Genomic DNA, 26,422 nt, shown 5'->3' with positions numbered 1-26,422 from the left:
AGTGAAAACCATGGGTGCCATGCTAATGTCTTTAAAGGACTGGCATGTCACAGTAGAGATTTGAAGGCTTGGGGGGGTGGGGAACCTGGGGAAATGCAAATACATTTATTTATTTGTTTGTTTGTTTGTTTGTTTATTTATTTATTTATTTATTTTTATGCTGCCCTTCCAGCAAGCTGGCTCAGGACAGTGTACAAAATTCTCCTTTTGGATATACAGATAATTAAAATAAAGACATTAAAATTTGAATTTAAAAGTAAATTAAAACAGATGAACAACAATCTGGATTGAATGTCCGCATCAACAGTTCTGAATCTTTCCTGTTCTCCCGGAACAAGACTGCAGTCTGGGGCATAATAGGGGGGCCCAACAGATGTCACTCATGTCATTGACCCCAATTAAAAGCCTGGTAGAAGAGCTCCATCTTGCAGGCCACGTAGAACTGTGTGAGCACCACTTCTCTTGTCTAAATTCCTCCTACTTCCATATCTATCATCCCCCTCCAATTATTGGGACCCCTGACCCCTTAGGGGGCCCCCTTAGATCCACCCCCCCCCCCTTCACCTGTTGGAAGGCCCTCATAATGTCTTGTGTTTTTGGATGACTTCTTTCAGTTTTTGCAATGGGAAAATTGACAAAATATGGGGAGTGCTGGGAAAAATCTTTGAAATATGTATATTCTAAATGAGTGAAAAGCTTTCACTCATTCAAGATGGATTGCATTAGGTTTTTCCATTGGAAAAACTGGGTAATTTTTGGTTATTGGGAAATTTCAGATAATGCTGGAAGATCTCCTTGAAAAAAAACTTGAAATGAGTAAAATGCTTTTTAAGACAAACTTTTAATCTTCAGAATATGTAGCATGAAAAAGGCTGAGAACTCACCCGCCCCCCATCCCAATTTTTCTGTTGGAAAAATTTGGAAATTTGGGGGAGCGCTAGGAAAAATTCATGGAACATATTTTTGTTTTAGATAAATATGCTAAGTTAGTATAGCATGCATCTGTTTGCAGCTTTTGCTTCCTTTGCAATTGGGTGTATTTGCAATTTTGATTCTAAAAAAAATTATTTGTACTTATACATTCCATTAATGTGTCAGATAATAAAACTATATAAGACAAGTGATAAATTATGCATTTTTGTTGCTGTTAAAGAAGCAACATAGGTTCAGGCTTGATAGGAAGATTAGTATTCCATGATTCATTTTTCCCCATAATTCCATTCTTCCCAGTCACCTACCACAAAGAAGTGGGGGAAATTGGTCTCCCCCCCCCCCGCCATGCCTTCAACATTTCCAGAAATTCTACATCCCTGTGCAATAGACCAATTTGTAATTGATATGGTTTGAGCTTATTAGTATTTGATGTGCATGCTTTTTCCTGCTTTCAGAACTGTAAGGTTCACACCGACACTGTGATTACCTGCCCCTCTCCAGCTGCCTCCAACCTCACTATGGGGAGCAAACCAGCACCCGTGGACTTCTACATTAATGGACGCCTGTATACTGAGGACAGTCTGTTCCCTCTTGAACACCCAGAGGATGCTGTACACATTAGCAAGTTTCACCTGGAATACTATGCAGACCCCCAATTCTTCACAGCCAAGAAGGAGAAGTGGATCAAACACCATCCTGGAGAGCCTTTGACACTCGTCATACATGTAAGAACATAAAACTGACAACTCTTGTTAAATAAACAAGGAAAGTACAAAGTAGATTTGAATAGTCAGAGTAAGGAATGATATTAAATGTAGACCACATGTCCTGCAGAATGTCCTCATTAAATGCCATGATCTTCAAAAGTAATACCAGCTGAAAAATACCCAGCTGTGAGCAATCTAAGCATCCTTTACCCTATTTGTCTCTCACAACATTCATAAACAGGCTTATGATTTTTTAAACAGCTTTCATTTGCTGTGCAGAATTAGAAGATCAAAAGCATTTCCACTAGCCCATAAGAGTTTTGGGCTCTGATGCGTTCCCTTTGGAGAAGTGGAGACTGAGAATTTATTATGCTGTCCTGGAAAACATTTTTTTAAAGGCATCCGAAAGAGCAAGATTTGGGGAGAATAAACACATTGAGACTTGGAGTTTAGTGGAGCTTCAAGAAGTGACCGGCCTGGGGAGACTATCATTTATTCAGCAAGATAATCAATCTGTTCTCTGTTCTGTCATTAGAAAGAGCCTGACAACCTTGGTCTGGAAAGCAATGAGTATGAAGTCAAAATTGGTCTAATTTCCTGTGAGATACAAATCGTTTCGGACAAAGTCATTCATTGCTCCGTCAATGAGTCTTTCAGCACTTCAGAAAGACAGCTCCCTGTTACGGTAAGTGGCAGAAGGCTGAAAGCATTAATTAGCATGTATGTGACCTGTTTCAGCCATTGTGCAGCTCAGTGGTAGAGCATCTACTTGGCTTGCTGAAGGTCATTGGTTCAATCCTTGGTGTCTCCAGTTAAAAGGATCGGTTAGCAGGTGATGCATAAGACCTTGACCTAGGCTACTGCCAGTCAGAGTACCCAGTACTGACCTTGATGGACCTTGAAGGGCCATATTCACTATATGGCACCTTCATCGTATCATGTGGCAGTCTGGCTTCCACCTCAGCAACCATTTTCATTTTTATTAAAAAGCAAATGTTATGTCTTTTAGATGATGTCAGCTTGTTGAACAAAATGCCTGCTAAGAGTTCTAGCAGGAAACCTGAAAAGAGGAAACCTGAACATCACACATCCCTTTTCTTCTTCCCATTAGCTGCTCTTCTATTCTATAGCTGGGGTGGAGTAACCAACTTACTTTAAGTGCAAGCAGCACTGAAATTTATGCTGATGCTAGTTTGAGTTTGTGCCCAATACCTCAAATATGGTTTACTTATTAAATGAAACAATCAGACACATACATTGGGTTTGATTCTGCGATCTGTGAATGTGAGGATTGGGAATATTTCCCTTGTTCCCCTTCTCCCAGCAGATATGTCTGACCCCAGAAAGCCTTATTCCTTTGTTTGAAAGACCTGCATGGACTAATAATAACATGGATTGTAAGGCTGCACTGTGAGAGGAAAGGGGTAAAATGATAGATTTACTAACAGAAGAGGCGGGAAGGAAGATTTTTGTCCTGTCTTCATTTTAGCCTGGCCTCCCTGTGGCTATTAATTCATGCCAGTCCCTCAGCCTTGGGAATCAACTTTTATGGAGTCTGAAAAGACTCCTGGGAAGGTAAATATGATCCACATCTTTCTAAACCTCCTGCGGTGCATCTTGGGATCCTATTCAGGATCCCTATATAAGTTTCTGCAATGTCCTTAATTGTCAGCATGTTCATACAATTTTGAAAGTAATAGGGTCTTGCATTCCCTTGTTTTCTATAACAGTGAATGGCAGCAATTCCTTTCTATGGTTAAAAAAACTAAAGCATAGGTTTATAGGACAGCAGAGCTAAATCTTATTCTCCTCCCCCCCCCCACGGTGGCCCGTTATCTGGGGCAGAAAACATGCAAAATTGAGTCCAGTGGCACCTTCAAGACCAACAAAGCAAGCACACAAAAGTTTATATCTTAAATAAAACTTGGTTGGTCTTAAAAGTGCCACTGGACTCAAACTGTGCTGCTGCTTCAGACCAACATGGGTACCCGCCTGAATCTGTCTTCCTCTCAACTTTAACTGGAGTCCATTTGCTTTATCTGAGGTTCCTTTGTCATCCTAGAGCTTAATGCTAAAGTGTGGCAGAACCTTGGAAACACATTCTTTATAGGTTATCTAATGGAGTTGGTCACAAAAGGAAGACAGAGATTGCCCTGCAGGCTAAGAGTAACAGAAACCTATTAATTACTGTCTGGTGGCTTTGTGTCAATTAAGAAGCTGCTGGCTCTGCTGAGGATAAATAAATCAAATAAAAACAACATTAGTTATAAGACCAAACAAGTTCCCAATGACAGTAATATAGTGTTGAACGGGAACTCCTGTCCATCACCTAATCCTTTCCTACCAAAAAGCTTGCCCTTCTTTCACCAGTTTGACAGTGCTTAGAGAGCCTACTTGATTTAGTGGTTAAGAGCAGTGGTTTCTAATCTGGCAAGCTGGGTTTGATTCCCCACTCCTCCACATGCAGCCAGCTGGGTGTCTTTGGGCTAGTCACAGTCCTGTTAAAGCTGTTCTCTCAAAGCAGCCCTGTCAGAGGTCTCTCAGCCCCACCTAGCTCACAGGGTGTCAGTTGTGGGGAGAGGAAGGTAAGACTCTTTTGGGCAGTGAAAAAGCAGGGTATAAAAACCAACCCTTCTTCTAGTTTATTATGAACTGGCACTTTTGCTGTTATTTTTGGTGGAGGAGCTGGAATTGATGTGATAGGTACTGTTGTAATCAAAGGTATGCTGGTGGCCAGTACCATTATAAAGTTTGGTCCATCCTGCAATCCAGAATTCTATTCCTATGGTTGACTTGCGTGGGTATTTTCTCTCACCCCTCATCAATATTTAGGCCTCTAGAAGACAGTGTCTAATGTGGTCATATCATATTCAGGGAAGTGTCGCCATTCCTTGTAAGCTTTCTTCATTTGCATTTGTACTTTTTATGAGCCTTTATTTCTGTTTTTTTCTCAGACTGTGTCGTTAATTATACTCCTTTCTCTATAGTTTATTTTACATTCCATATGTCCCTTGGCTTTTTATGAGGGAGTATAAAGCTGTTCACCCTTTAAGACAGGTAGAGAAATTCTATTCAAGGTCTAACAACCTATAGCTTTCTTTCCTCACTTCCAAATCCCAGTTCTTATTATTAAGTTGGCAGGAATATTAATGGTTTTCTGAAAGAGAGAAGGAACCTAGAGGGACATGAGAAGCCTGTGGCCAAATCTTCTCCAGAAGTAGAGCATTTCAAGAAACATAGTATGGGAACTTCTCCACGTAGGATAAAGCATTTCTCACACTACTTCTGAGAGGAGAGTGTGTTATTTTTGCTGTGTTTTTTAAATACATGAAATTCCATTGCAAAACTAAACAAACATGAGCAGAAATATCAGAGCCCTGATTTTCCTGACCCCTTGTTAAAAGGACTTACAAAAATGAGAACATTCCATTTTCGATGGAAACCTGCCAATAAAGGACAGAAGGAAACATTTTATGATCTGCTTTTGAACACTGTGCAAGCAGTATGCTGTATATAGTGCAACATACACTGCTTTTTCATGGGTAGGGTGCCACCAAGTGAATACATGCCACTTTGCCAGTCCTGTTGAACTCATGATTGCCAGGCCAGATGTGCCACCCCAACTATGTACTGCAGCCTTCAACATTTCTGATGCACACAGGTGGTTTATGAAGCATCTGGCAGGCGGCAATATATGATGATCCAATTTGAAGACATGTTACTTCCCATCCCGGATCACATTATGAATATGGCTGCTAATCTTTGAAAGAGGTCACCTAGAGCAGGGGTAGTCAAACTGCGGCCCTCCAGATGTCCATGGACTACAATTCCCAGGAGCCCCTGCCAGAAACCTAGAGGTTTCTGTGATATAATGGTTAAGAGTGGTGATCTCTAATCTGGAGAACCAAATTTAATCCCCCCACTCCTCCACATGCAGCCAGCTGGGTGACCTTGGGCCAGTCACAGTTCTCTCAGAGGTCCCTCAGCCTCACCTACCTCACAGGGTGTCTGTTATGGGGAGAGGAAGGGTAGCTGATCATAAGCCATTTCGAGACTGCTTTGGGTAGTAAAAAGCAGGGTATAAAACCCAATCTTCTTCTTGTAGCTGCCACAAAGTCCTGCTAAAATGGCAGGATGCTTCTAGAGTGTGTTCAGTTCTGTCTATCAGGTTTAAGCCAAATACAACTTCCTATCCCTAAAACTGCACTTTCTAAATAGTTCTCTCAGTTATATAGACAAAGTGATGCAGCATACCTCTGATGCCTTCACTGATTTTCTTTCTACATCCTTGTGACTAAGGTCTTCATGGGCTTGCATCACCCTGCCATTCAGGCCCTCTCTCCCCAAATGCCTTTGCTTATGATCTTCTCCAACTATGGCACTTTACACTACCCAAAAGTATCTTGTTACCTGACATAGCTTCATGGGATTTTCCTCTCTGTTGCTACCTCAAATTCATAGAACTCCTTCCCAGTGCCCTGTGAAGGAACATCCTGGCTTTGGGACTGAGACTGCATTAGTCTGGATAGAAGCCATGCAACCTTTTTTGTATTGCTGGATCTTTCAGCTTCCTTTAGTATATTACTTTTACTGAAGTGCTTGGAAACTAGAATAGGGTTATTTTTCTATCTTGTACCATTGTTCATAGGTTTTCATTGACTCAACTAGTAGCTTTTATTTCTTTTATTTAATCTTTTGGCATGGGATTTAATACCCCCCCTCCCAAAAAGAAAAGCCCTTGTTATGGCCTTGAGTTAAAGTTTGACTCCAGTGGCACCTTTTAAGTTTTATTTAAGGTAAAAGCTTTTGTTTGCAAGCACACTTCGTGGTTTAAGCATTTTTAGATATTTACATGCTCTTGCATACTTCTTTATTAAATGCCATTCTTTACAGGGTAGAAGGTGGGCTATTAATATTTAAAATAATTGAAATGGGTTAGGTTAAGTAACCTATTTGAAAGCCACCTTTTCTATGTAGCCTTTGGCTTAGCCCTTTAGACATTACTCCTAATTGACATTAAATGTAAGCATGTGTAATTGTACTTGTACTGACTTCTCATGTTACTCTTGTTTCTCCCATTCTTTTCTTCCCTTGTTTTGCTGTCTCCCATCATACTACAAACATTTAGATTATAGCTTTTGAGCAGTAGAGGCTTTTATTTCTGCTGACGCTGGTGGTAGTACTAAATTGTTATTGAACTTTTAAAAAGAACAAAAGACACTGTATGTGGAGGAATATACAGAATCTTTTAATATGAAATCTGGGATTTTTGCATCTCACAATTAATATTGCTTCAGGGCAACTTGATGATCTAGAATATTAAATTAAGGTTAACTCTTCTGCATTGCGGTTTTCTTAGACAAAAGTATGTGAAAGTTTTACAGTATTGCTTCTGCAAAGTATCATACTCTTAACATTATTAGACACCCTTATATTGGCCTATTCTGCAAAAAATGGTCAAGAGGCATGCATGCATTTGTATGTTACCTTTATCTAATTAACAGGCAGAAACTTCTCTCTTTCTGTTTTCCAAATCAAATGTCCTAAAACTGGAAAACGTGAAGCAGTTCATTTGCAAAGGAGTGTTAAAAAGTAGAGCCATCTGATAAGGTTTTCTTTTGCCAGATGTGGCAGGGTTATCATGTTGCCAAATAACGCTAGAAAATGCAGGAAAACTATTAAAGCCTAACAATGGCTTATAGCATTTCTAAAGGAAATAAATCCTATCCAAACAATGATCCAGTGACAGATTCTATTAAGTTAGATTACACACAGCTAAATTATGTCAATAAACAGGCCCAGCACTGAATAGTAATAGGGACATTCTGCCTTCACAGGGCTCTAGGGAATATACATTTTTATGTATGAGTTTTTTAATGTCCAGAGCCCCTTATTCTGTTTGCCATAATACCCAGTGTACTTACAGAAATTTCCAGTGACTTCTACCAGATCTCTGGAGTTGCCTACGTGCAGAGTCCGTCAAATAAGTCAGGTTTTAATTCACAGAGGATCTCTGCTTCATGAGAGACTACTATAAACTATTTCTCTCCAACTCATTCTCTACATTTCTTTGGAGAAGTCAAACTCGTGTTTGAGAGTGAAGTTTCCCTCTGAACATCTGAAGCTGCCCTGTGCTGGCTTAGTTTATCAAGATTAGTGACAGTCTGCTGCTCTCCAGGGTTTCAAGTAGAACCTTTTAGATCACCTACCACCTGCATTTTTAACCTGGAATTGCTTGAAATTTAACCTTTTGCATGCCAAGCAGATGCTCTGCCACTGAGCTACAGGCCTACTCTGGTATAGGGTAGGAATTGTCACGCCCACCCTCCCTCATCCCAATGTTAAGATCTTTATTAGACATATATAGAGGAGGGTTAAATGCATTCACCCTAGAAGAAATGAGGTATAGTGTCCTGTTCTCCTGTCTTTTGTGTGTCTTAGACCAGGGGTAGTCAACCTGTGGTCCTCCAGATGTCCATGGACTACAATTCCCATGAGCCCCTGCCAGGAAACGCTGGCAGGGGCTCATGGGAATCGTAGTCCATGGACATCTGGAGGACCACAGGTTGACTTCCCTGTCTTAGACCACAAACCCTCATTACTTCTTCTGTACATGCATATTACTTTGATTATATCTTTGACTTGGGAAGTTTCCAAGTTTCAGCTGCTATTAAAAGAGCTGAGCAGTTGACATTAGGTAATAGCAGATGATACATTATTTGAGCAATTCATAAAGGAGAATGGAAAGAAACACATCATGGCGTGCTTCTGCAATTTTTTAAAAATACCATTTTGTGCACTTGACACAGAAAGATCTTGCTATTATTCAGGCTACGATCGCTGATAGTTTGCTGCATGGTATATCTTTACTTGGCCTTGAGACACAGGAAGTGCTATAATTCACACATTGCATAGAAGCTGAATTGTCATTTCTATCTGTGTGCTAATTTTGATTCCCGTTCCACTCACTAGGCATTAGCCTGATTCAGCTCATAGCCATGTTGTATCTGTGATTTGTAACATGCAAAGCACTTTTCAGTCCTTCACCATCTAGTAGACCATTATTTTATTTTAATCATAATTAAGGTTACTGTGCATTTTCTTTTTCTCTTCTGAATAAAACATTTGGAAAAACGGGAAAATATCGTGCTACAGGATTTTATTATTACATTTTATTGCAGTAAGGAGGTTGTTCTCAATAAAGTATGCTGTTAATACATTTTTCCGACAGCAACTTAGATAACAGAGACCAAGGACTGCTTCCCTTGCTGCATTTAAAAGATGCATTTTTGTTCTAGGGAGTTACAACCACACCTGAAGATTTATGAGAGTATGATATCCAAATCATAGTACATGCATCTTCTTTAGCCTTGGAGAGAAGTTCAGGTCTGAAGCTAATGAAATAAATGTGTTAATTGCAGTTCAAACACTGTACGTCCATTTTGCCTTAGGGCATAGGTGTGGCTTCTGAAAATGTAACCATGTCTTTTAAAACCTATGCAAGCCTAGCAGAAATTGAGCAGGTTATCCAATGCCTTGCAGCGAGCCTCTTCCTGATCAGGAATTTAAATTCTAAACTTTCAGAATGATACACTTCAGGAACATCAAAAGAAGGCCCCCTTCCCCACCCCCATTGAGTGTGAGGAGCTATAGCCTTTGCCATATATGCAGACGCTGTGACAGACAACCACCAGCAGGCCTGCCAACACTAATCAAAACAAGTCCTGCTTTTAAACTGCAGCGCTGTAATTCATTCAATATTGCAGAGCCAGCAACTGTGTAATTTGTTAAGCATATTTATCTGTGCGGAACATCCCTCCCCTATAACCTGGTTTCCGTATTGCTTCTAACTTCTCATTAAACAACTTGCTGATGGTTCCTTCCTGTTCTTTCTTAGATCCAAGTTGGGAAATTCATTCAGACTATTGCTATGCTGCACCTTGGAGGAAGTGAGATGGCCATTACAGTTTCCATAGTCATCTGCAGTATCTTGTTGCTGCTCTCTATAGTAGGTAAGGAGCGATGCTTGACTCTCAGCATTAGTTCATCTAACATTTCATAGCACAGGTTCATTTATATAATTGTCTTTTGTATAAGTTTAACCCTAGAACTTTCAAGCTTTGTAACATTTATAAAATGAACCCAAATAAAAATAAGGTAAACTAACCTGGCTTTATTAGAGAAATGGATAAAAAAATAAAGAAAGATCCACATCTGAACACCCTTGAAAAATTAACCAGATTCACATTTTGATGCCCTGAGCAAAAGATTGAAATGACTAGCAAGAAAGCCCATTGCAAGCAGGAATGCAATGGGGACACCGGGAGGTGCAGATCTCTCTCTGTGTCCCTCTCACTGTGTGCCTCGCAGCAGTAGTCATAGCAGGTACTTAGGGCTGGTTTGCAGGAGGGAAAGAGGGCTGGTGTGCAGTTTGGGGCAGCACTCTCTGTCTGTCTCTCCCTCCGTCACAGCAGGGGCAGCTCTCTCTGTGTCTCTGTCAGCAGCTTGGGGCAGCTGTCTCTGTGTCTCTCTATGCTTCCCTCACAGCAGGAGCAATAGGAGGGAATGAGGGCTCGTGTTCAGTCTAGCAGGGCTCTGTATGTCTCTCTCTGTCTCTGGCGCATATGAGAGGAACGTGGCTAGCGTCCAGGGATTTAGGGCGGGTGCTGTCCAACTTGGACAGCTGGACATGTTCCACCCCCAAGGCTGTTTCACAAATATATAGAGGAACCATGGATAAGGATATTTCCCTTTATCTAGCTTCACAAAATTCTGAAGTCTACTCTGAGTCAAGAAGAGGGGGGGGTATAAATCCCATCCCACCTGCTTGCTTCTCCTTCATGTGTTTGTAAATATGCCCTTTGCTGCTTCCTGACTCAGACTTCATTATTAGCCTTGAGCTGGATTCTGATAGGTCTTTTGCTGCTTAATGAGTGACAATATTTCCCAGCCATCACTTGATTTGATTTAATAGAAGTTGTTTATGACCTATCGATTGTTCAAAATCCAATTCTGGAAACATAGGAACTCTCATGATATGCCGATTGCTCGGTTGCTAAAACCCTTTAAATGGACTTATTGATCTGTGTTTAAATCTTTCCACATAGAATATACAGGCTTAAATTTGATACAATGGCTATTGTATGCTCATTGTTCCGTATTGTCTTAATTTAATTATAGATAATTGACACCTGCTTAACCAACCACACATTGATTTTACAGGGCTAAGTAAATATAATTTATTATGTTATGTTTATTGCCCTTTCACCAAATAATTTTATGCTAATAAAATCAATTTCTGATTCCTGTTTTCACTTCTTGCATTAATTGTCATGTGAAGGTAATTCATCCTATCATATTTTACTGCAAAAATGTGGCTACATTTTACTGAGTCTGATCAGCATAACAAATTTATGTTAGCTGAGGAAAACATCAATATGTTACCAAAAATGTCTTAGATTGATTTCTAAGTTTTTATATCTGAGTCAAGCCATTCTGTCTTTGCATATATAGATGCTCCACAATATACAGTATTTGCTGGCGTATAAGACTACTTCCCCCCCCTGAAAAACATGCCTCCAAGTGGGGGGGTCATCCTATACGCCGGATGCACTTCAGTTGGGATAGACATAGCTGCCCATAGTGGCCCATACTACTGTAATGTAATGTAGCAAACTCTGTATTTTGAATGGAAATGTTGGGGGGTCGTCTTATATGCCCAGTCGTCTTACACGCCGGCAAATACGGTATGTACACTTGATAAATGTACACTTCTTTAAGCTTATACTCTTGGGTGAAAAAGAATTCCTGATTTGGTAACAAAATGAAGATGATGGGGCAAAGTATATTTGCATTGTGACTTCCTAATCTACCCACACAGCTGCTGTTTTTTAGCTTAAATTTGGTAGATAACTCCCACACATTCACTCACTCACATATAGCAACATTGCCAACACAGATGTGCTCATCTTATATTCCAACTACTAGAAATAAAGCCCATTTTATACCTGAATAAAATGGGCACTAGGCCCCCGTTCCCGGGGAAGCCTTCGCAGTGCGAAGGCTTCCTGGGGGTGGCTGGGACCGTGCGGGTAGTGGTGGGCGACCTCGGGTGTCCTAGCAGCGTCCCAGGGCATTCTCCTATACCTGGGAGCAGCCTCATCATGGCGAGGCTGGTTCCGGAGGCGGGAGAAAGGCAGCGGGCGGGCACCCACGGACCTGAAGGCTTTCAAAGCCTTCTGTGGGACCCGAGAGCAGGGTTGCCGCGGCGAGGCTGCTCCCGGGGTGCAGAGAAGGCCGGCAGCCGGCCCCCCCACCCACGCACCCTGAAGGCTTTCAAAGCCTTCTGTGGGACCCGGGAGTGCAGGCTCTGTGCAGGCTTGCTAGTCCAGTGGCCAGGAGAAGGCGGCACGTCCCCCCCCCCACCGCCAGCGATGTTGAGGCTTCTCCCGGCCGCTGGACCGGCGAGCCTGCGCAGAGCCTGCGCTCCCCATTGGCTTTGCGTGGCTCCCCTTTGGCTGCTCGGGCCTGGATGGACACTTGGAGGGCCCAATCAGGAGCCGCTTCGCAGCTCCTGATTGGGCCCTTCAAGTTTTTATCCCAGACAGGGCCCGCCCTAACTCCTCCCAGACAGCCCTTACTCCTTTATTTAATCTGCTCCGCTGTAGCGGTTTAAAGATGGTATGGACTCACAAGTTGTTGTGTTTATATCTGCTTTTATAATGAACATAAATGGACCATTTTAACCTGTGGGTAGCAATCCCTGATCCACTCAGAATGCTTTCTTGCAGTATTGTGTTTAGTTCCAGTTGGCCCATGTTTATTGAGCATTAGTTCTCACTGCTGACTGAGATTGGATTATGTGCTAAACAAAATAGTGTTAAAGCAAAGGCTATCTTAATGAGAACGTACATAAAGATTGCTATCATCACTTCTTATCATTTTGGCTCTTGGCATTGGGCCATTTTTCCTTTCATTTCTCTAGCCCTTTTTGTGTTTTGCACCAAGAGCCGCAGGGCAGAGCGTTATTGGCAGAAAACTCTGCTGCAGATGGAAGAGATGGAGTCCCAGATCCGGGAAGAAATCCGCAAAGGTAATTATTTGTAATTTAGGAGAGTGAAGGAATCTGTGGACATGAACGACAGAGAAATTTGTCCTCTGAACATTCTGAGAGAAGTTTTGTAATTCTAAAACATCTCTTACAGTCATTGTCACAGAGTCTTAACAGGCACAGGTGTACTGAGCCCTGAGTCTATGACAGAGATCGACTAGTTTTGGTACTGCAAAATGGTATCACCATTAACAAAAACGAACCTGCACTCTCATATTGTGACTAAAATTCTCATGGTATTCTTTATTTTTGGAGGTTGGTGTAGTAATTAAGTCGGCAACTCACAGCCTAGTGAGTAGAAATATAGAAGTTCAAATTATGTTTCTGTAACAACCATTTACTGTATATATTTGGGGAAGCTGCAAGCTTCCAGGCTGCAGGCATTAAAAATTACAAGCTGATAAACAAACAATTCCAAGTTTAAATTCTGGAAGACTTAAACCATGATGCTGGAGTTCCATTCATTTATTTAAGATATTTTTTATAACACTTCTTCAGAGGCCTACTTGAGGTGACTTACAATTAAAACAAGGTAATAAGATACCAACAAACCATCAAAAACAAGTTATTGGACATGAGCAGCATAAAAACTGCTGTAAAACAGAATTTTCCATCACTGATGATCATTTGTATACAGGGTTATCAGGTATTGCTACTACTTATTATTGTGGTAAAATTATTGTGGCTAGTTAATTCAGTGCCTTAAAGTGGTTATTTGCTTCTCTTGTGTTTTCCTGGAACCAGGTTTTGCTGAGCTCCAGACAGATATGACAGACCTGACCAAGGAGTTAAATCGCAGCCAGGGAATCCCATTCTTGGAGTACAAGTATTTTGTGACCCGAACTTTCTTTCCCAAAGTAAGACTGCATGGCACACCTTGAGGGGGTTTTTAAATGGTTTTCTTTATACTAGTTCTATTATTTTATTGGTTCTTTCACTAAACGTTTCTAGTGAAGTATAATAATGACAAATACGAAACTTAAGCCTTGAAAAATCAAGGCCTCTTACCAACTTCAATTCTTATCTTGTAAGTGGAGGCATACCTTGGTCTTGTCTGAGTCACCTTTGACGTTGCCCCTTCCGACCCGACAGGTACACAACTGGGCCATTACACAACATCAGCTGTTATTTCTTAAATATCTAGTAAGCAAAGGTTCTCACCAGTTGTGTTGCTTTCATACACTACACCAGTCAGCATCATTGACATCTTCCATTTTCTGGGAAGAAAGATGATTGGGTTTGCACTGAGATTTGCTTCAGGAACTCTGTCAGTGGGGTCAACTTTTCATTCAAACTTCAGCTGATCAAGTCACATCTGGACAACCTACTCAACCATGTCTGTTTTCAGATCCATGTATCACAAAGATGTGACTATAACAATGCTTGAAGCTGTTGTAAGAAACTTCCTTGGGAGAAATGAATAGCTTTCGCTCCCATACAGCACCCTGGGAGACTGTCCAGCGGTGCAAGTCTTTCCCCTGAGCAAATCCAGTTCCCATCTGTCAACATGAATCGAATCATTAATATGCCACCAAATGCAACTTTGTTTTCAAAAAAAATCTTTTTACTCACTGCCTTACATTTAATATCTTGCTGTATTCTTCCCAGAAACAGATGTTTTATTGATAGTCAGAGAGGGGTGCCCTTTTGGGGGTGGGCATGTATTCCATCTGCCTAGATAAGATGATAGACAATTCAGGGTTAAAAGCTTGGGTAAGATAACCACACATAATTCGAATCGGATGCAGTGGCACTTGAGAATTTTAGATTTCATTTCATAGAATCATAGAGTTGAAAGGTACCTAATGGGTCATCTAGTCCAACCTCCTGCACTATGCAGAACACTCACATTTTTGGAAAGCAGATTTCTTGTAATTGTAGGGGAAATTATTAGGGCGTATTTACTTAGGAGGAAGGCTATCTCTGCAGCATACAGGACATTTCTTCCCTTAGAGATGGTCTGTGAGGCAACTATGGAAGTTAGTACATACTTTCACCCAACACTACCACATTGACAAGGAGATGTCTGCTGATGCCTTTTAGATATCAATTGGCTGCTCTGTAGCACAGTGCTTTTGTATATCTCATTGGCTATGACTGCCCTACCCTGGACTACCAGAGAATGGAAAGTTTGTTCACTTACCATGACATTCCTTTCTCAGTGCTTCAGATAAAACAGTCAGTTACTTTCTACTGTCAAGAGTCCCCCTAGGGTCAGTCTTGTAGTATGGCCTTTTGTTGTTTCTCCTGCTTTCTTACTGTTTCATTTCAATTGTTGGTGTTGGAATTAATATGTTTTTGCAGTTAATGGGGAGCTACACAGGTCATGAGCTGGTCTGGGAGACTAAGAGAGAAGCCCCTCCCTTTAGAAGTCATTAAGAAAGTGTAACAATCCTTATTGCTTCTAGGGAGGAGCTCCATCATCATTGAAAGTGACTGGTCAGTCCTCAGGTCACTAAGAAAGGAGCTTCACCGTCTGTGAACACACTTTCAATTTCTCTTGCTTCTGCGTCCTCTTCCCTATTCCGTGACTCAACATTCTTAAGCATCCTCATTTTAGAATTAGGGAGTAAATAATCCGCACATTTACTCTAGGTACAATTTTCTTCCCAGTTATGCCTCGCGTCAGTCTAACCAACCATATGACACAGAGCAGAGGGAAACTGTTTTCTGTTTTGCCTTGGGAGACCCAAATACGCAAATGAGCAATAACCACTAATTGTGGCTTGGGCCTGCATAATTTTACCTTTACTGGGGAGCTATGAATTAGGCAGTTCATAACCTCCATTCTGTGAATGCCTTGTTTCTCCCAAATCACCTCCCCCTTTCTAGATTTTCTGTTTGTTCATTCAGGAGCCCTTACCAAGAGCTTAAACCTCCATAAAATATGCCCAGTTATTTCTTCATTGCAAGTGGCCTCAAGTCCTGATGCCATTTCTCCTTGCCACTCTCTAACAGTGAGGCTTTGTTGGTGTCGGGACAGGGAAGATAGAATGAATTCAGTCTTGTCTCTTTTTTGCCTAACAACAAGATGTGATTTGAATGTTGCTTCATTTTTCAGTGTTCTTCACTCTATGAGGAGCGTTACATTTTGCCTTCCCAGCATCTCAATTCACAGATGGGATCTCAGATCCAAGAAACTCACCCATTACTGTTGGGGGAATGGAAAGTGAGTAACTCAAATGTGAATCCAGTTTACTGATGATTATATCTCCTGTAATCTTATTTTGTTGTATTGATTAATGACTAAGTGCATAAGAGGCTGCACAGGTTGCACATCATTGTGGAAAGGGAAAGGTGAAATTTAGCTCCAGGGGAGTAGAACCAACTGATTGTAGTTCCTTGTGTCATGCTGAAAGCTATGGAAAAAGTGAAAAGCAGCTGAATAAACATGTCTGCGTTCAGTTAGTATCCATTCAGTTAATACATACTTTGTACCTCTTAAGTCCTTTTAAGTTCAGATGGTTTATCCACCATGTCAAAAACTTCTCAGTGAGAGAATTGAGACTGAAGTACAGATGACTAGAGGAGGCACTGTGAGCTCCTCCCTTCCCCCCTATTCCTGATAGCTTGCTTTACACTTGAGAACCATAATCTGTCCTAGTTTTTTATATGATTGGCAGCTAGTAGTAGATAGTCAATGTGATTGCCAGTTGATAGTATTACTGTTGGTTCCTTTTGAGAAAAAAAGGATGCAGATCATATGAGCTACTGATCTGTTGTAGTCTGTTGCTATTGGCATTTGTCCTAGCTTAATATGGAAGAGGTTCCTTGAACGTGATGAGTCTTCCTAAGCGGCTCTCCCTTCAACAGAAAAACCACAAAAGCAGGAAGAAGGCTTCAAATTCTGTTCAGTGGATTGGTGGGATACCAGGTCTCAAGGAAACCAAGTTTCTTTAAAAAGCTGTTTTGACTTGGGAGTGATTTACTATGTTAGAATTTGAGGTCACATTAATTAAAGTGGCTGTCAAAGTCAATTCTGACACCAGCTGATGAATCATTCTCATAAAAAGTTAATGGCATCGTATTTTCCTTGTGTACATACTGAAGCATTTTATATTAAAATACTGTATTAAAAATTCTTACCTACCTATGAAAAGAATGGTTATTATTGCTTAAAATAAAGTAGGCCTCTTTCTATCACTTACTTAACTTGGTAACTTAATACAGATTGGACCACTTAAGGCAGGAGACAAAGACACCTACAAGGCTTGTTCTCATCCAGATTGCTGGTTTTGTTGCAGATTCCTGAGAATTGCAGATCAAATATGGAAGAGGGAATTGCATTGTTTTCCACTTTACTAAATAACAAGCACTTTCTCATTGTGTTCGTCCATGCTCTTGAGCAACAGAAAGATTTTGCTGTTAGAGACAGGTAAGACATTCCTGGGATTTTACAGTGGCATAAGATCAGTCAAAGTTGTCTAAATCTTTCTTCTCAACAAACTTGATTAAATCAAGCCCTGATTTTTGGCAATGGAAAACACATAGTCCTTGATAAACACAAACGTTTTAACTTGATTTTGCCCTTTATGTTTCTGAACCGGATATCTTTGCTTATCAATATATGAATGCTTCCAGATGTTTTAAAATCAACTCTGATCAGCTCCTTGTTTTAGAGGGGGAGTAGCTAACCTGTTCTGACAATACTTCTTGAGATTCTTACTGCTGGTTCAGAACCTGAGGCCCAAAGTTCCTGCAGGAGCCTCTGGCATTCCACAGGGCCTGCAAAACGGAGCTCTTCCACTAGGTCATTGGCTGAGGCTGGGCGACAAGGAAGATCAGGGGCCCCCCTGATGGAGTGATCGGAGCAGCACTAGCGAATGCCAACAACGCCCTCTATCTCCCTCCCTTGTAGAATGGATTGGTCCTCGGGGAGGGGGTTGGTAGGAGCTGTGTTTTTACCACCTCATCTTATTGTAACCGTGGATAGAATTTACTGTATTGTTGTTTTATTTTGTATAGGGTTTTTATTGGGATTTTAAATGTTGTAACTTGCCTCGAGCCTCCGGGGAGAGGCGAGTAATAAATCTAAACAATAATAATAATAATATTAAGAATAATAAATGTCCATAGATACATAAATCCAATAGGGACTAATTGATAGGATTATCAAAATAGTTAAAGAACATATTTATGCAATTCATATAAAGCTGAAATTTGGTAAAGATAAATGAAGATACTCTGGTTTCTCTAAAAAAGAAAAAAACCCAGAAACCTCACGTCCTATATATTTTGCTGCATTTTCATCAAGAGAAAGTATTGGATTTCCCTTTTGCATATTTCACCAGTCCTTGAACTGGTGGGCAAAGGATACTTCTTTATTTCCCTGGAGAGTAAGATTATCTGTAAACCTTTGCAAAACAGAGACACCATGTTCTTGCATCCTCTGCGCATTACAACGATGGTGCAGAAAACAAGGTCTTTTTAGCAGGTCATGTATCACAGTCACCACAATATCATCCAAAGCATGTTAAGTGTAAATAGAACAATATTGAGGTACGGGCTGATTGTTGGCAAAATAGAGATTGTGTTTACTTGATTCTGACATTAAAATTACATTGTTCAAAAAATGGCAATTAGGGTGAGAGCCTAAATGGTGGGGCTGAGGAGGGAGGGGGAGTCAAGAGAGTTGATTGGGTGTACATGCTGGTTAACGTAGAGAAAGTCTATGGACTTAGTATATCAAAAGACAACAACACATGTTCCCCTGGAACATCAAGCCTTCACACTCATATATTTTGTTTCTTTAAAAAACAGAGCTGTGTCAAATTCCAACTTGCAGGTGTTAACCTCTATTATCATGCAGAGTGCCAGATTACTTTTCCTCCTTCTCACCATTGGCATCCATTTCCATCTAAGAGTGGCATAATACAATGTGATTATGCACAGCTGTGAGACAAATGGTTTGAAACTTCAACATTTTTGAGAGGCTTTGTGAAAACAATCTGGAATGTTACCATGGTTTTAAGTTCTGTTAACGTTGATTGATGAATTCCATCTTGCACTACCAATCTCAGATTCATTTGTTAACTCTTCCTCCAGATGCAACCTGGCCTCCTTGCTTACCATTGCATTGCATGGGAAACTGGAGTACTACACCAGCATCATGAAGGACCTCTTGGTGGATCTCATTGATGCTTCTGCCTCTAAAAATCCCAAACTAATGCTCAGGAGAACAGAATCTGTGGTTGAAAAGATGCTGACCAACTGGATGTCCATTTGCATGTACAGCTTTCTCAGAGTAAGAAAACAGGAAATTAGAGCCTTTTGGGATGTGGCAGGCATTCTAGTGGTTTGTTTGGGAAAGGTGGAAAAGCAAGTAGCTCAAATGTTAGTTTGCATAACCACATAACTATCTGGTGAGCCTTGAACAAAGAAAGGAAAGTGTGGGAGAAATGAATTTTGAAATTTACTGAAAGCAAACAAGTAAGAGAGAAGTTTCTCTTAGCATAATATGATCCTTTGGAAATTGTCTTAATAGATGGGATTTTATACGAGACTTCATTGGTTTTTTGAAACAGGTCATTCTGTCACTTTTTATGACTAATTCAAAGGCCATTCAGGATGGGTTTGATAAATGAAAGTTAGCCAAATAGGTGATAAGATTCTGGGCAACTTCCTTATATGGAGCCATGCTATGGATCCAGGTAGCTCAGTATTGTGGCTGTTCTCAGGCAGAAGAAAAAGGTACTGTATCTGGAGATGACAATGACTGAACATGGATCATTTTGTATGCAAAAAATGCTCTATGCCACTGTGTCATAGCTAACTCACTTTGTTACTTATTGTTTGGTGGGTTCTGCACAGCCTAACAAATTTTCAGGATGTTTAGATTTCTTCCCTGCTCTGTCCAAGAGCTTTTAGGAAATAATTGGAAGATGGAGCAGGGTTTAGAATATACCCTTATCTCAGTTTATCCTCACAACAATATTGTGAGACCAATTAAGCGGTTGATTAGCAATTGACCAGGGCCACCCATAAAGCCTGTGACCAAGCAATGCATTTCAGAGTACTATAAAACAATAAATACTCTAATTTTTAATTAATTAATTAGATTTCTATACCGCCTTCCCTGCAAGCCAGCTTGGTTGTTGACAGTCTTAAAACAATAGTGCATTTCATTAGGCGTCTCTGAAAACTGTGGGGTTTACAGTCTGTATTCCTTTTTATTGAAAGAATTACATTTGATTCTGACCGTATCTACCCAGAAGTGTCCCATTTATTTCAAAGGATTGCAGCTGTAATTTCTTTACGCTTAGCAGAACATCATCATTATCATAATAATGTACTAAGATGATAGCTAGCATATTAGAACACAAAAAAAATGTCTCTGTGTTTGGCATCCTGTTTCCAACACCCGCTGGCTCTTAATCTATAAGGGTGGATTTTCTTCTCTTATTTAAAGGGAAAAAACAGTAATTCCCATTGATGAGAATGTATGTTTCAGTTTCCAGGGTTTGTTCAAAATTACTTCAGTTTGACAATATAGTATTTACTAGAGCTGTTGGTCTTGGCCCTCTTTCTTTCCAAGGGGTTTTTGTCTGCTCCTAGAAAATCTCTAGACTGATATTTCCATAGCCTATCTAATGAAGAAACCCAAATTTGAACACAAAGACTGCACCTGTTTATGCAGATTCTTTAATTGGCTGCAGTCACAGATGTCTATATGAATATGCTTGGGATTTTGAATTGGTAAATGTTGGCTGGGGGAAGGTGGTTGAGGCTTGGAGTTCCTTTTCAAGAATTAAGCTCAAATTTAGTTGTTTAAAAATATGATACAACCAGGGGGAGGCTTGACAGGAATCACAGAGGAACGAGATCAAAGGATGTATATTTCTACACTCCAGTCCAAATGAGCCTCTCTATGATACATTGTTAAGATATTGAGTCCATCTTATCTGCCCATTTCTCTCCCCACCCTGAATTTGCTCTTAACTGGTCTCAGCATTCCAGTTTCAGTGAGCATGCTCCATCCTCATTAAACTGCTTTTTAAATGTTCAAGGCATTATTTTTCTGCATATCTAGGGAGCCGTATGCAGAAATTCCTGAAAAATGACGTTGCCACTGGCATGTTTGCCAGTGGTTTTCTGGAACTCTGAACACAGTATGAATAACAATCAGTGATCCCCAGAATAACGGGTCCTCATATTGAAGTTTGAGTCCAGTGACACCTTATTTTTATTTTATTAATTTTATTTTTATACCACCCTCCCATCAAAGCAGCTCAGGGCAGTGTACAACCAGATATTTTCATTCATTAATTCATCAATAAAATTCAGTAAAATAGATTAAAAATAAAAATTAATTGACAACAGTAAAACCAAGCCAGTAAATGCAACTCATTGACCGTTTACGCACTGGGAACTTCACTACCCCAGCTCCCGTGCAGGAGCACAAATTGGGGGCGGATGAGGTGCACCAGGCCAAATGCTCCCCCGTGAGGGTGCAGCAAGAGGTGGGGCAACCTGCCACAACTAAAACTCCAGCCTGCAGCCCAGCATGAAACCTCCAGTGCATAAACGGTCATTTAGATGTTTTCTGTATACTCCTTAGAGCCAGGATATATTTTGGGGCTTCTTTTTTTAAAATTATTATTATTATTCAATTTGTACCCCTCCCCTCCCAGCATGTCAGCTCGGGGCAGCTTCCAACATTATTACATAATAATAAAAGCATATATTACATAAAACCATATATCATGTTATAATATTTAAAAACATCACCTTCAAACAATCATGCCATGCCAGATCATTCTTTTGATGATGTTAAATAAAACTAGTAAATAATAAGTAATAAATGATGATTGGGTGAGGCCCAATAGATGTTACCATGTCTTTGGTGCCAACCAAAAGCCTGGTGGAAGAGTTCTGTCTTGCAAACACTGCAGAACTGTGCTAATTCTGGCAAGGCCCAATTGTGTTCCAGGAACTCGTTCCACCAGGTAGAGGCCAGGATGAAAAATGTTCTGGCCCTGGTTGAGGCTAGATGTACCTCTTTTGGGCCAGAGACCACAAACTGGTAGGAATCAGTAGAGCAGAGCACTCTTTGGTGGTTATACATAGACAGGCAGTTTCTCAGATATGCAGGACCTGGACTCCAGATGGCCTTGTGGATAAGTATCAGAACCTTAAACTTGATCTGGAATTCACCTGGGAGCCAGTGTAGCTCTTGAGCACGGGTTGAATGTGTGCCCTCCTGGGTGTACCCATAAGGACTTTGGCTGTCATATTCTGGACCAGTTGCAATTTCCAGAACAAGGATAAAGGTAGGCCCACATAGAGTGAGTTACAGAAGTCCAGTCTAGAGGTGACTGTCACATGGATAACTCTGGCTAGGTGTTCCAGGGGCAAGTGGGGCACTAGTAGTTTGGCTTGGCGAAGGTGGAAGAACACTAGCTGTGCTACTCTTGAGACCTGTGCCTCATAGATTAAGAGGCGCTGAAGACACCCAAGTGGCAGGCTGAGGTATCAGCTGATAGTTGAACACCATCCACGTAGGGCAAGCATGCTTCCTCACTTGGGCCTTTCCTACCTAGCCATAGGATCTCCATCTTTGAAGGGTTGAGACAAACAAAGTTTAATTCTGGGTATAAGGTTTCATGTGCAGGAACACTTCTTCAGATACATTGAAACAGACATTATCAATCAATACATTTTTGGGGGGGTAGTTGTCAAGAAGGGCTAATTAGAATCATCATGACAATTAACTCCCACACACACATTCCTTAACAAAGTTTGTTTCAATATATCTGAAGAAGCATGCTTGTCCACGAAAGCTTATACCCAGAATTTAACTTTGTTGGTCTTAAAGGTGTTACTGGATTCTGGACTCAAACTTCATTCTGTTGCTTCAGACTAACATGGCTACTCACCTGAATCTAAAGTCCTCAGATGTTTTCTAAAGGGAACGTGTCTGAAATGTCCACATTTGTTCAAGACCTCTAGATTTCTTCATTCTGATATATACTGATATTAATTGTTTGTATAAATTTGGGGTTACTGTACCAGCATTGCGTAGAGGGTTTAAAATGGACTCAAAATACTACATTATTTAATGGTCTGCCCTCTAAGCATACAGTACAGGTTCGGTTGACAACCAACAGCAGAACTGAACAAAAAATTAACATAAGTTTGGCTGAAATTCTGTTTATTAGAGGAAAAAACATTTTTAGCATTTGACTGAAGGCATTTGTCATCTGAAATTCATCACAGATTTAAATATAATCAAGTTATTCATAAAGTTTGTGATATGCATTCAGTTAGCCTGGAAAGGTAAAACGATAAGTTCTTACTCTTTATTTTGCACATATAGTTATAGACCATTGTGCTAAAATCTGCTGATTTTGCATATACTAGGCCTCCCCAGTAAGAAAATGAAAACCTCTTTTGGGACTAGAAAGCTCAGCTGGAATCTGATACAACCAGAATCCACTGATTAATTTCTTGCGAAGGTGGACATTATGCAAGAAAACATTTCTGGGGAAATTGAGATATATCTTATGGGACTTATGATTGAAATGGTTTCCAAGAGAAATCAACAATGACTGTAGTTCTCGTGTGATTTACATGTTCTTCAGAGCTCTCTGTTTTCTCTAAATCCCTACTCTCCATCTAAGTGAAGAAGAAGAGCTGGTTCTCACTACTCAAAGGATTCCCAAAGCAGCTTGCAAACACCTTTCCCTTCCTCTCCCCACAACAGACACCATGTAAGGAAGGTGAGGCTGAGAGAATTCTAAGAGAACTGCTCTGCAAGAACAGCTCTAAGAGAACTGTGACTAGTCCAAGGTCACCCTTGGAACACAGTTTACTAGCAGCCTACTATAGTCTCCATTCCGTCTATGTACCTACATCCTGTGAGACATCTCAGAGGGTTTGATCCACAGAGCCAGGATAGACAATACAGGGTTTTGTAAGGGAAGAGTGAAACACAGATTTGGATCCTGAACATTAATCTAAAACATAAAGCTAGTGTGTACATAATTTGTTCCCTCCATCTTAAACCTGGTATGGTCCCAGCTGCGACAAAGATAAAAGACAGATGTTATGAACAGAAACCGATTCTCTGTGTGGGCTGTGATAATGCTTTAATTCTGTGGCTGATTCTGAAGAAAACCTCTCAGTAAACCAGACACTAAAGAAGAGGGTGATTTTGACAAGAGGGAGAGTGCAGTCTCTCCTTCTGTTGTTTGAACTCCTGAACAGCTCTTTCCCATTTTGCTAACAGTCATGGAAAAGGCTTCATCCCAATGGCAATGTTGTGTTGTTTTGGTTTTAGTTGACTTGCAGGATAGCGTTGAGGCCGGAAGAAGACATGGCTCTTCGTTGTTTGGCGTTAATATAGGCCACAGCTTTATTTTAAAAACCTCCCCTTGGAGGGTTGGAGCCTGACATTCAGCCGTCTGGCTGCTCAAGTTCGGTTACCTGAGGCATCCTGGGACTCGCATCGTTCCCAGCCGGGAGCGGGTCCCTGGCCTCCTGGGAATCCTCCCCATAGGGAAGCAGCTTTTAAGAGGTGAACCCAAAGGGTGCCCACCTTGTTTGGCTTCCCCTCAGCCACCCAGCCAGTGAGCCCTTGGCCTCCCAGCCGGGTCAGCCACACTCGCCACTTGCCAACCTTTTATTGAGGTTCCCAATCTGCCAGGGAGCCTGGTACACAAACCGGGCTTCCTGCCAACAGGCTATTTTCCGTGCCCTAAACCGCAGCTGTGACTAACTGAAACTAATTTCACAGACTTACATATAACCAGCACACATCGAACACAAAGAATGCAGGGAGGGAGGGAGGGAGGGGAAGCTGTCCCTAGTGGCCGCTCGGATGGAGAGGCAGGCTGGAGCCATGTGGCAGCTTATATAGCCATTCCCAGCCCCGCCCCCCCCCGCCCCCAATGCATGCTGGCATGCCAAAGCCATGCCAGTGCCCTTTGCGTCCTTCCAGCTCACTCTCAGACGCATCAACGGACATCCCCGGTTAGTGCGGTCGCTATTTATATCAAGTTACATGGTAGTTTTCATTAGTTTTTATCCATTATTAGTCACAATGTATATATGGAACACTATATGTGGGGCAGCAATACTGTGTGTTCTTGGTGCTTACCGAGCAATAGCGGTAAGGCTTCTGAATTCAGGCCCTGCTGGTGGACCTCCTGATGGCACCTGGGTTTTGGCCACTGTGTGACACAGAGTATTGGACCAGATGAACCACTGGCTTGCTCCAACATGGCTTTTTATGTTATTCAGTTTAGAAACAGAGACCATATTAGAGTTAGATCCTGCAGTTCATAGATCTTTTCAATGTTCTCTTCCTCCCAGGAGTTCCACTTGATGAACGAGTTCACCCCGTTCCCTTCCCCACTACATCCTCCTTGGCCTGAGGCCTTCAGATTGCTTGTTCCTTGTATTAACAGTATGGGATACTTCCTAAAAAACATATCACTCTGTTATTCCAGGAGGTCACTCCATTTCATATATTTCAGAAAGCTTTGTCTTCCACACTGGCCAGTAACACTGGACTTTAGAGTGTCTCTCTAATTATTACAGGTTTCTGAGAGCCCTAATAGAATTCCCCAAATAGAATGTTGCTGATGTACTTGTAGATATTCCTCCAACACCTTAAAGATCAACCAGACTTCAATCCAACACCCAGTTCTCCAAAAGAGAAAGATTATGTGACTCTTACTGTATAAATTCCTTCTCTTTCATTTTTTGGTTGCTATGCATTCAGTGTTTCAACATCTGTTCTGTTTCCTATTAAGGAAATCGTTTCCATAGACCTTTGATATAATTCTTTGGTACCAGTGGTTTCAGAGTATCCATGTCAAACAATTGGTGTGTACTTTCTGGACATCACAAACATAATTTTATTTATTGAATTATATCATTTATGCCCCATTTTTTTCTCCCAAGAGAGTTTCTGTCTCAGTGCAAGGCAGCTTTGTGAATTATATATGCATATGCATGATATGTTATATTTAACTAAATAATCAACAGAAAAGCCTGCTATACTGTCTTGACTGCTGTCTCTAATTCTGTGTGGTTTAGGAAATTCTTGAAGATTTGGGGGCAGTGCTTGGGGAGGGCGGAGTTTGGGGACTGTAGGGAGCTCAGCAGGGACATGGTATTTGTTTGTTTATTATATTTATATACTGCCCTTCCTCACTGCTCAGGGTGGTTTACATTTGAACTTCTATAGTATAGCACAGTACAACATCTTTGAAACATATAACATTTTTAACATTGAGAACTTGCATCTACTTTCGTAATACAGTAGTACAATATAGAACAACTTGGTTTTATCACTCCAGTTTAATGTTCAGCAATGGGACTCAATTTTACTGCACTACAGATTCAGATTCTTTTCTATGAGTGGTGGGAGGGGCCTCTGGTGGTAGGTTGGTGGTAGGCTTACTTGCCTTGACTGAAAGCCTGGTGGAAGAGCTCCAGTTTGTAAGCTCTGCACAATTGTTTTAACTCTGGCAGGGCCCTGATGTCATCTGGGAACTCATTCCACCAGGTGGGGGCCAGAAATCACCAATTTGTTGGTGTTGGTGGAGCATAATGTTCTCTGTGGGGCATAGGTGGAATGGTGGTTTCTCAGTTACTCAGGGCACTCAAGGATTATGCTCAGGTTCCTAGCTTGAGTGCACAACTGATAGTTGCACCCCATCCATGT

At 41.0% G+C, this 26,422-nt stretch overlaps 1 protein-coding gene across 1 annotated transcript in view; it reads left to right on the top strand.

Annotated features, from left to right (window-relative positions):
* Positions 1-26,422, top strand: part of PLXND1 (plexin D1) — a 173,372-nt gene that overhangs the window by 106,388 nt on the left and 40,562 nt on the right. The window contains exons 18-25 of the mRNA XM_077325307.1: positions 1,389-1,658; positions 2,176-2,325; positions 9,538-9,652; positions 12,625-12,732; positions 13,495-13,607; positions 15,812-15,919; positions 16,995-17,125; positions 18,796-18,994. Coding sequence (XP_077181422.1) covers positions 1,389-1,658; positions 2,176-2,325; positions 9,538-9,652; positions 12,625-12,732; positions 13,495-13,607; positions 15,812-15,919; positions 16,995-17,125; positions 18,796-18,994 — 1,194 coding nt within the window. The remainder of the gene's footprint in view (positions 1-1,388; positions 1,659-2,175; positions 2,326-9,537; positions 9,653-12,624; positions 12,733-13,494; positions 13,608-15,811; positions 15,920-16,994; positions 17,126-18,795; positions 18,995-26,422) is intronic.

Source organism: Paroedura picta, chromosome 3, assembly GCF_049243985.1.
Source record: "Paroedura picta isolate Pp20150507F chromosome 3, Ppicta_v3.0, whole genome shotgun sequence".
NCBI lineage: Eukaryota > Metazoa > Chordata > Lepidosauria > Squamata > Gekkonidae > Paroedura > Paroedura picta.
This window is presented reverse-complemented; position numbering and strand designations above follow the sequence as displayed.